Source organism: Hippopotamus amphibius, chromosome 1 (genome assembly GCF_030028045.1).
Source record: "Hippopotamus amphibius kiboko isolate mHipAmp2 chromosome 1, mHipAmp2.hap2, whole genome shotgun sequence".
NCBI lineage: Eukaryota > Metazoa > Chordata > Mammalia > Artiodactyla > Hippopotamidae > Hippopotamus > Hippopotamus amphibius.
The window spans coordinates 120,796,609-120,807,402 of NC_080186.1; the positions used below are offsets into that span (position 1 = coordinate 120,796,609).

The following is a 10,794-nucleotide window of genomic DNA, read 5'->3' on the forward strand; positions in this document are numbered from 1 at the left end:
ACTTGATTTATGACCCAAAATGTGATCTATCCTGGAGAAAGTTCCATGTGCACTTGAGAAGAATGTGTAATCTGCTGTTTTTGGATGTAAGGTCCTATAGAGATCTATTAAATGAAGCTGAATTATTGTGTCATTTAAAGCTTGTGTTTCCTTATTAATTTTCTGTCTGGATGATCTGTCCATCAGTGTAAGTGAGGTGTTAAAGTCCCCCACTATGATTGTGTTACTGTCGATTTCCTCTTTCCATAGTTGTTAGCATTTGTCTTATGTATTGAGGTGTTCCTATATTGGGTGCATATATAATTATGATTGTTATCTCCTCTTCTTAAATTGATCCCTTGATCTTTATGTAATGTCCTTTCTTGTCTCTTGTAACATTTTTTATTTTAAAGTCTATTTTATCTGATATGAGTATCACTACTCCAGCTTTCTTTTGATTTCCATTTGCTTGGAATATCTTTCTCCATCCCCTCACTTTCAGTCTGTTTGTGTCCCTGTGTCTGAAGTGGATCTCTAGTAGACAGCATATATATGGGTCTTGTTTTTGTATCCATTCAGCCAGTCTGTGTCTTTTGGGTGGTGCATTTAGTCCATTAACATTCAAGGTAAGTATCAATATGTATGTTCCTAGTACCATTTTCTTAATTGTTTTGTTTTTGTTTTTGGAGGTGCTTTTCTTCACTTATGTTTTCTGCTTAGAGAAGTTCCTTTAGCATTTGTTGTAGGGCTGGTTTGGTGGTGCTGGATTCTCTTAGCTGTTGCTTGTCTGTAAACCTTTGGATTTCTCTGTCGAATCTGAATGAGATCCTTGCTGGGCAGAGTATTCTTGGTTGTAGTTTCTTTCCTTTCATCACTTGAAATATATCATGTCACTCCCTTCTGGCTTGCAGAGTTTCTGCTGAGAAATCAGCTGTTACCCTTATGGGAGTTCCCTTGTGTGTTATTTGTCGTTTTTCCCTTGTTGCTTTTAATAACACTTCTCTGTCTTTAATTTTTGTCAGTTTGACTACTAAATGTCTTGGTGTGTTTCTCCTGCCTGGGACTCTCTGCGCTTCCTGGACTTGGGTAGCTATTTCCTTTCCCAGGTTAGGGACGTTTTCAACTATAATCTCTTCCAATATTTTCTCAGATTCTTTCTCTCTCTCTTCTCCTTCTGGGAACCCTATAATGCGAATGTTGGTGTATTTAACATTGTCCCAGGGTCTCTTAGGCTGTCTTCAGTTCTTTTCATCCTTTTTTCTTCATTCTTTTCCACATCAGTGATTATCACCATTGTGTCTTCCAGGTCACTTATTCACCCTTCTGCCTCCGTTAATCTGCTATTGGTTCCTTCTAGTGTATTTTTCATTTCAGTTATTGTGTTGCATATCTCTGTTTGTTTGCTCTTTAATTCTTCTAGATCTTTGGTAAACTTTTCAATCTTTGCATCCAGTCTTTTTTCAAAGTCCTGGATCATCTTCACCATCATTATTCTGAATTCTTTTTCTGAAAGGATGCCTATCTCCTCTTCATTTAATTGTTTTTCTGGGGTTTTATCCTGTCCCTTCATCTGGTACAAAGTCCTCTGCTTTTTCATTTTCTCTATCTTCCTGTGGCTGTGGTTTTCAGTTCCACAAGATGAAATGCTGCTGATACTGCTTGATACTGCTGTCTGCCCTCTTGTGGAGGAAGCTTGTCCAGTTTTATCATTGTTTGGGGGAGAGGGTTAGCTAAGCTCCTCACCCTACCATTCTGGAGGTTCCCAATACTAGAGAAATTAGGGGTTTCTGAACAGCTGCAGCACCTCTTAGTCTTCATGGTATTAGGGTGCATTCTGATTATTTCTACTTACCTAAGGGTCTGATGTCATGCACAGAAGCAAGAAACTTCAACAGAGGCCTAGCTGGATGTCTAAAAGAGCTTTGGTTGTACAGCAGAAATTAACACAACACTGTAAATCAACTATACTTCAATTTAAAAAAAGAGCTTTGGAAGCCTCCTGAGTGGTGGTGGGTGTAGCATAAATGATGTATTTAAGCTTTAGCTTACCTCTGCTTAACATGGTAGGGGTAGGGGAGGAAGTCCCTCTGTTACCCAGATGTTACATAAAACACTATCATCCTGAAAGTGTTGGCTGACCAGCACAAAGGAACCTGACACTTCAATGAATTGATTGAATGATGAGCTCTGACACATTTATTACTGAGTTTGAGACTTGCAGATGCGGTAGGTGGCTGTGAGTGATTATCAGATGAAGAGCCATCTGAAATATGTTACCTAGATGTAAACATGGTAAAACTTTTGCCAGTATACACTGAGATTCAGTGCATAATCTTGTCCAAATTTTCTTTGTCCATTTTTCAGGAAAAGACATATTGATACTTAAAACAGAGAAGTAGATTTTAGTGATATTGGAGAAATTTTGCGTTATTAAATACATGTGAATTGTAGCCTTTTTAGTTTCTCACATGGGATGTAGTCCCTCAATGTACCTGGGATGTACCATGGTCTCTTTTTTAGGCTCATGCCTATTCTTCACTCAGAACACACATGTATTTTCACTTTCTGGGAATCCTTCCTTAATCTCCCTGCCTTTGTCTATTCTGATCATTTCTTATCACATCATAGTGTACTTCCCAATTCAATGTTTGTGACAGCTGTGCTTCTATATTCACTTGTATTCACACTAAACTTCACCAGGAAGAGGACTATGTTTCTCCTTCCTTACTCCTCTCAGCTCTTAGTAAAATGCCTGGCATATAGTTACGTTCTCAATAAATATTTAATGAGTAAAGGAAGGAATGAATAAATAAAATTCAAGAGACTTGAACATTTTCTACGACACAGAAAGTATTTATTAAATTTAACTTAAAAATATAATTTGAAAGAGAGGGACAGATTTACGGCCATCTCCACTTCTTTCCATGGTACCACATGCCTGGCAGGTTCTGTGCCGTCCATAACATCCCCTTGCAACAACCCATGTCCCATGAAACACCTGAATACCTCCCACTGGAGCCTGAATGTAACATGACCCAACCTGAACTCTGCATCCATGCCATCCTTCCTGAGCTTGTGCTGTCAAATGTCCCCACTTTATCGGCTCCTGGTCACACTTCTTTGATTACTCCTGATGACCTCCAAGCGATCTTTATTATTTCCACATCTCTCACTGCCACTACCTTTGTCCAGGTCAGTAAAGTCATTGGCTATTGTGGTCTCATCACTCTCTGGTGCAATCTCCAGTGAATCTGCTTGGGATTTAGGGAATTTTCCTAAATGGCATTTTAACCACAAAGTTCTCATGTTTAAAATCCTTCACTTCTTGAAAAATGAGACAATTTTTCAGTATGGCTCACATGATCAGGAGTTACCAGCATCTCCTGCGTTGTCTCTTTTCTTTTCTCTGGTCCTTAAGCTCTAAAATCCACTTTTCTCCTATGATATGTTTCTACACATCTTCCACCTGTTTTAGTACTAACTTTCTAATATGTTTAACTTTGTGGTAAGGCAAACACTTCTTTCATTTTTCTTTAGCTAAAAGATGTACGCTTTGATTTTTTTCAGATAAAGGTGAAAATAAATAATTCAAATCTACCTGAACTTTCTGTGTAACTAGGAGGCTGCTACTCAAAATAGACCCTGGCCCTCCTCTGCTTTTCTGTGCAGATGATGCAATTGATTCTTGAGTTTGTAGCAAGAACAAAGGAGGTGCTATTGGGGGTTTAGTTGCCTTAATCCCTGATCTGCTTCCACATGCAAGTACAGTGCCTGTTTTCAGGCTGGAATATCTCCCCAGGTAAACATATTGCTCTGCTAAGAGAGAATTGTCATATGACAAAGTGCCTTGCAGCCTGAAACTCAGTAAAACAAGTGGTAATAAATAATCTACCTAATTACCATCATATTTTGTATGTTTTAATTTATATTTATAGTATTTGCAAGCATCCTCTTATATTAGCATGAAATAATACTAATAATACTTCTGCATATGTTTTGGGCTGTACAATTTGAAGCCATTTCATCTGCTTTCATTTTTTTAAAACTCTTTATTGTAATATAATTGCTTTACACTGTTGTGCCAGTTTTTGCTGTACAACAAAGTGAATCAGCTTTATTTATACATATATCCCCATATCCCCTCCCTCCTGCGACTCCCTCCCACCCTCCCTATCCCATCCCTCTAAGTCATTGCCCATCATCAAGTTGATCTCCCTGTTTTATACAGCAGTTTCCCACCAGCTATCTATTTTACAGTTGGTAGGGTATATACGTCAATGCTACTCTCTTGCTTCGTCCAAGCTTCCCCTTCGCCCCCCACCCCATGTCCTCAAGTCCATTCTCTACATCTGCATCTTTGTTCTTGCCCTGTCACTGGGTTCATCAGTACCATTTTTTTAGATTCCGTATATATGAGTTAGCATACAGTATTTGCTTTTCTTTTTCTGGCTTACTTCTCTCTGTGTGACAGACTCTAGGTCCATCGACCTCACTACAAATAACTCATTTTCATTCCTTTTCATGGCTGCATAATATCCCATTGCATATGTGTGCCACATCTTCTTTATCCATTCATCTGTTGATGGGCAGTTAGATTGCTTCCATGTCCTGGCTATTGTAAATAGCGCTGCAATGAACATTGTGGTACATTTCCTTTTGGATTATGGTTTTCTCAGGGTATATGCCCAGTATTGGGATTGTTGGGTCATATGGTAGTTCTATGCTTTCATTTTTGAAGGATTTCTTTAAAATTTCTCTTCAGCAATTGGATCCCTTCATTGTTTTGCAACATGATAATGGACTCATTCATCTTTCATTAACATGCATTTTAAAACATTTTAATTATTTTAGAGATATGAGCTAAATGTGCTCTCTGCCACCTTGATTTAATGTAGTTTTTAAAAAATTTATTAATCAATTAATTTTATTTGTTTATGGGCTGCACTGGGTCTTCATTGCTGCACACGGGCTTTCTCTAGTTGCAGCGAGCGGGGGCTACTCTTCATTGTGGTACGTGGGCTCCTCATGGTGTTGACTTCTCTTGTTGTAGAGCACAGGCTCTAGGCGCATGGGCTTCAGTAGTTGCAGCACATGGGCTCAACAGTTGTGGCTCACAGGCTCTAGATTGCAGGCTCGATAGTTGTGGCACATGGGCTTAGCTGCTCCACAGCCTGTGGGATCTTCCTGGAGCAGGGCTCAAACCTGGGTCCCCTGCATTGGCAGGCGGATTCTTAACCACTGCTCCACCTAGGAAGTCTCTAATGTAGTTTTCTATAAACATCATAACTGAAATGATTTTTCTAACTGACTCAATTTTATATTGTGCTCTTATGGTCAATAAAACATGATTTGAAATAATCCTTGTTCCTCTCCTTTTCTTTCATCTCTCTTCCCAGGTTTTGATGAATTAATATGGAATTTAATTCTTTAGTATTAATTTTTTTCTGAAATATTAAAGAAATGTGTTAAAATTTACAAGTTCATTTAAAACACTTATTTAGAGTTAACTACATATTTGAAAAATCATTTTATATGGGCATTCTTGTTATTTCTTGAGTTCTTTATTGAGGCAAATTTTTGGTTTTACTCAGATTATTTGTTTCATAAAGGGAGTTATGTGGCATATTGTTTGACTTTCTGAGAGTTCAAATATGGATTAATTTCACCCTCATGGGGGAATGGTAATTTGCCTGAATAAAGAAATTTAGAATTATCTCAGAGTTTTGAAATATTTCCCCACAGCATTGCATATAAGGTATCTGAAACCTGTGTCATTCTCTTCTTTGTAAGCTGCCAGTGTATATCTGAAACTTTGCCAGACATTTTTTTTTTTTTTTGTCCATGGAATTCAGAAACAATAGCAGGATGAGACTCAGTGTGGATATTTTCAACAATTCTGATCACTATTCTGTGAGCTTACTCTATAATAAAAGTAGAGGTTTTGGGCTGGGTTTTGTTTTGTTTTCTCCAAAGAAATTTCCTCTCTGAAACCTTAGTGTCTGGTAAGTTTCTTGGCAACAAGTAGGCACTAACTAATGTCAGTTGGATGATCAGACAAAGGAATGGTGTTTCAACTGCCTTCAGGCTGCCACAGCAAAGGTCAATGAAAGGAACAAAATAAACACTCAACTCGATAATAAATTCTCCCGTGCACACTCCACTCCCCTAGGGTCACTTTCCTGCCTCCAATTAAACTCCTCTCTAGTCAGCGACCACCAAGGGGACACCAGTGCTGCCAGGCCATGAACTGTGAAGGGAAGGCTTCCTGCCCACCCTTCACACGCAGAGTGAAGCTTGCCCACCCACCTGTAGACACCTCATTTGGGGTAGGGGCAGGGATCCAAGGCTCCTGTATTCTCCCTGCAGACCCATTCACACAACATGACTGGAAATCCACCTGCCTGCCAGCTCACCGCTTCCAGGTGAGACCTGGTCACAGACCCTTCAACAGTGACAACTGGTCTGACTGGGGAAACTGAGCAAAAGGGCATTTTCTATAGATTGTCAGTGCTGCTCTTTTTCATTGTGGATTATGAGGTTTGCCTGCGAATTATACAGCTACACTCAAAATGCCTGGTGTCTTCTGGATAATGATTTTGAGGTGAGCAGAATGAAGGGATAGAGGGGGACCAAGGGAACAGGGAGACCAGGCAGGACAAGTGAGAGGAGTGAGCGTGGACTCCAGAGGGAGAAGAGTGGGTCAGTAGAGAAAGACAGGGAAGACTAAGAAGAGGGGGAAAGGGAGCCAGGCAGAAGACAGGAGACCACAGAAAGATAAGGAGTGGGGAGACTGCTGGAAAGGCCACGGGGCATCACTGATCACCTTCCATCACTTCTCGCAGAAGAGGACATCGAGAACCCAAGTGTACTGACTTGATTTCTCTAAGGCCAAAAGACATTAAATTTTCCAACCACACCACAGACTGCAGACTGCATCATAAACCAGGACTGGGTACAATAGAGAGGGTCAGGAAGATGCAGGCAAGAGCAGAAGAAAATCTGGAATCCCGATAGTGGGAGAAATGGAGGGGAAATGAGAACCCGTGTGGGAGACCTGTGACTGCCAGAGGCTGTAGGGTTTCTCTGGAAGGGAAGTGGGCAGAGGGAGAGGTTTGTGTGCTGGTGTGTCAAGGGAAGTCAGATAAGAGGGAGCGAGGGTTGAGAGGGGAACTGCAACTGAGTTCTGAGGGCAGCTTGCCTGCAGAGTCATCCTTTGCCTAACAGAGCTTCAATGCTCTTCCCCCTGTCTCTGCTCTTCAAAGGACTTCTCTGCCATTGGGCAAGCGCAGTGGGTAAGCAGATCCCAGGTGAAAAGTTACCTGTGGTTGAGTACTGAAGGGTGGAGAAGTTCTGGGGAGGACCTGGGGGAAGGGAGTAACACTCCTGCAGGATGCCTTTGGAGTCTGCACGCCATACTAATTCCAGGTAAAGTGGGCTTGGCTGTAGTCTTAGTTAATCTCTCTGATTTTTGGGAGAGGATGCTGGTCCAGGGGGAGGGGGTATGGGAATAGGTGCAACCTGCATAACCGTCTCCATCCTTCCTCTCCTCTATGGGGCTCTCTTCTCTCATCCTTTCATTCCCTCTCTCAGCTCCACAGGTCCTAAGACCCCATCATCTGGCCACAGAAGATCCCCTCTCCTTCTGCATGCTGCAGATCTTCTCCTTTGCCAACTGCAGCTGGACGCATACTCAGGGCTCAGGTTGGCTGGGCGAGCTGCAGACTCATGCCTGGGACAATGTCTTGGGCACCATGCGCTCTCTGAGGCCTTGGTCCCATGGTAACTTCAGCAAGGAGGAGCTGAAGAACATCCAGGCCCTCCTGCAGTTGTACCTCTATAGCTTCCCTCAGGAAGTGCAGGCCTTTGCCAGTCAGTTTCAGTTGGAATGTGAGTTCTTTGTTCCAAGCTAATATTTGCCTGAGGGCTCCGACCATCTTCCAAAGGGTAGATAGTGTATGGGCCCTGATGGTCATCCAAACTTCCTGACCTTGTTCCTTGTCCCCCTTTGGCCACTCTCCTCTCTGCTGCACCCTTCACAACCATCCCCACTCTACCTTTCTCCCCTGCCCCCATATATACAGCTCTCATACCCCTGAAAATACCCTCATGTTCTAGACCTTGAATAGTTGTCTCTTCTTGATGTTCTGCCCAGCACTCCTGGTCAGCCTTTCCTAACCAGGATTCTGCTCTCCATTCTTCCTGGCCTGAGTGTTTACAGGGTTCAGCTTGTACCCAAGCACTCCCCAGTGTGCTCTTTCAGACCATCTTCTGGTCTCTAACAGTCTTCCCATCTAGCCCTTCCCCTTCATTATTTCAAAATACCTTTATTATCTCAAAAGTTTCTTCCCATGAATTTCCTCCTTTTCTTTCTGCTCCATTTCTAGTCTTCCATGTGATCCCCCAGCAAGTTTTCCTTCCCTTGAATCTATAGGTTGTTACTTTCCTTCCCTGTAATTCTTCCCATATTGATTCTCTATTTCTTGTCCACCCACAGACCCCTTTGAGCTCCAGGTAGCATCTGGCTGTTTCATTCATTCTGGGAAGGCCTCAGAAAGCTTCTTAAATGGGGCTTATCAAGGATCAGATTTCCTGAGTTTCCAAGAAAATTCCTGGAAGCTGTCTCCAGGAGCAGAGAGTCGAGCTCAGAACGTCTGTATGGTGCTCAACCACTACCGAGTTATTAAAGAAGTCATGCAGAGCCTTCTTCGTGACACCTGCCCTTGGTTTCTGGCAGGCCTCCTTGAAGCAGGGAAATCAGAACTGGAATGAGAAGGTGAACCTAATTCTCTCTTCCCTCCTATTCCTAGTGTTTCAGCTCTTGTGTTTGAGTTTTCTACTCTTTATTAACCTTTCTATGCACATAATAAGAAGCTAGAGGGTGAGATGTAAGGGTTTAGCATTGTTTCCTAGAAAAGAAAGAAGTGATTACTCAGACTGCTAAGGGAACCTGTCACTGAGCTGTGGCCTAGGGTACCCTCTGAAATTCCATTTCTCCTCATCTTCTCCTTTCTAGTGAAGCCAGAGGCTTCGGTGTCCAAAGGCCCCAGTCCTGGGCCTGGCCATGAGCTGCTGGTTTGCCACATCTCTGGCTTTCATCCAAAACCCCTGTGGGTGATGTGGATGAGGGGTGAGCAGAAGCAGCCAGGCACTCGATGAGGTGATGTCCTGCCCAGTGCTGATGGGACTTGGTATTTCTGAGTAACCCTGGATGTGGTGGCTGGGGAGGCAGCCGGCCTGAGTTGCTGAGTGAAGCACAGCAGTCTAGGAGGCCAGGACATCATCCTCTACTGGGGTGAGAAAGAACCGGGGCCCAGCTGGGAGATGATAGTCCAAGGGCTAATGAGTGAGGAGCCTAGGAAATGGCCAGGAATGTTACGCACAAGAGGATACAGGTGAGGGAATCCAAGTAAAGAAGGGTGGAAAATCATGGCAGTTAAATTTCAAGAAAATGCAACAGGGGATTAGAGTTACTAAAGAGAAAAGAAAGAAGGACCTAGTGATTCAGTGAAAGAGAGAGAGGGTGGGCAGAGCAGGGACATAGATTCAGCAGGAATTGAAATGAGGGCTCTAGAAAAGACAGATGAAAACTACGGGGAGGTCCCACCGTTGTGAAATGAGAAGCATTAACTGTGGCAGAATAGAGAGTACTTTATAGATTGACTTCCTTATTTTATCCCCAACTAGGTGGATACTCCTTCCTCCTGGAATTGATCTGTTTGACAGTAATAGTTACCCTGGTCATGTTGGTTGTAGGTGACTCATCATTTAAAAAGTGGAGGTGAGCCTTTTCTTGTTTTGGCTCTTCAATTTCTTCTCAACTCATTCTTTTTTCCTCAATTTTCTTTTTTCCTTTCCCCTTTCTCTCTGATTTCCCTTATTTGAGATCACGATCCTCTTTGCCCCCCACAGGTCAAATTGGAACGTCCTCTCTGCCCATGTCTCCCATCCTGCCTTTCCCAGAGGAGGTGACACCCAAGACCCCAGGGGTTCAGGACGTCAGCTCTGCTTGGCACAGGAATCATCGATCAAAAACAGACTCTTAAAGAAATGGAAAATCACCCTAAATCAACTCTGGTGTCATTAGTTTTACCTTCCACATAAAATCCCTTTCTGCTTCTGTTTAAACACGATTCATAGCTATAAACAAAGCATGGTTTTGTTAAAGCAGCTTGTTCTGGCAAAGATCCTCACCGCTTTGGAAATCTGTTTGTTTTTCCCCCATCTTCCAGAGACATCTTTTCTGCTTTGGCCACGTGTTCATCACTATTGATCCTTCAAATTCTAATTCAGATGCCTCTTTCTTAAGAGTTTCCCTGGATTGCCCAGTTGAAGGCTTTTCCCTATGCTCCACATTGGACAGTTCTTCCTAAATACACTCATCTCTTCCTACTCTGAACAGTAATTTTTGTTTCTGTGCTTTTTCTCACTTGCTTGAAAGCAAGATTTATGTGTTTGTATTTGTGCCAATGACCAAAAGCCTTAACTGGGCCAGGGCCAGCTTCATGGACAGGTGACCTATGCAGTTGTTGCCCTCTTGAAAGCCTACTCATTTCTAAAGGAGAGATACTGCATTTTCATTTTATACTGGCCCCACAAAATATGTAGCTGGTTTGGCCTGGAAGGAATATTTCTCAATAAATGCCAACTGAAATAAATGTATTGTCAAATAAAATGTCTCAGTCCCTTTCCTCTTTGGCATCTCTGCATCATTTGGCTATGGTCTTATTAAAACTCTTTCTCTCTCCCTTTGTCTGTCACCAGAGATGAAGGAGGCAGGTACGTGCTTCAGACTTCATAGCCATTGGTGGTTTCCTG

The 10,794-nt window shown here is 42.4% G+C and overlaps 1 protein-coding gene across 1 annotated transcript; it reads left to right on the plus strand.

Moving 5' to 3' along the window:
- The first annotated feature begins 6,360 nt into the window (after nucleotides 1–6,360).
- CD1E (CD1e molecule) lies at nucleotides 6,361–10,063 on the plus strand. Its single transcript, XM_057710745.1, is given in 7 exon segments — nucleotides 6,361–6,401; nucleotides 6,822–6,931; nucleotides 7,570–7,866; nucleotides 8,474–8,752; nucleotides 8,993–9,106; nucleotides 9,664–9,757; nucleotides 9,925–10,063. Coding segments are annotated over 7 exon segments (1,074 nt in total).
- The last annotated feature ends 731 nt before the right edge of the window (nucleotides 10,064–10,794 follow it).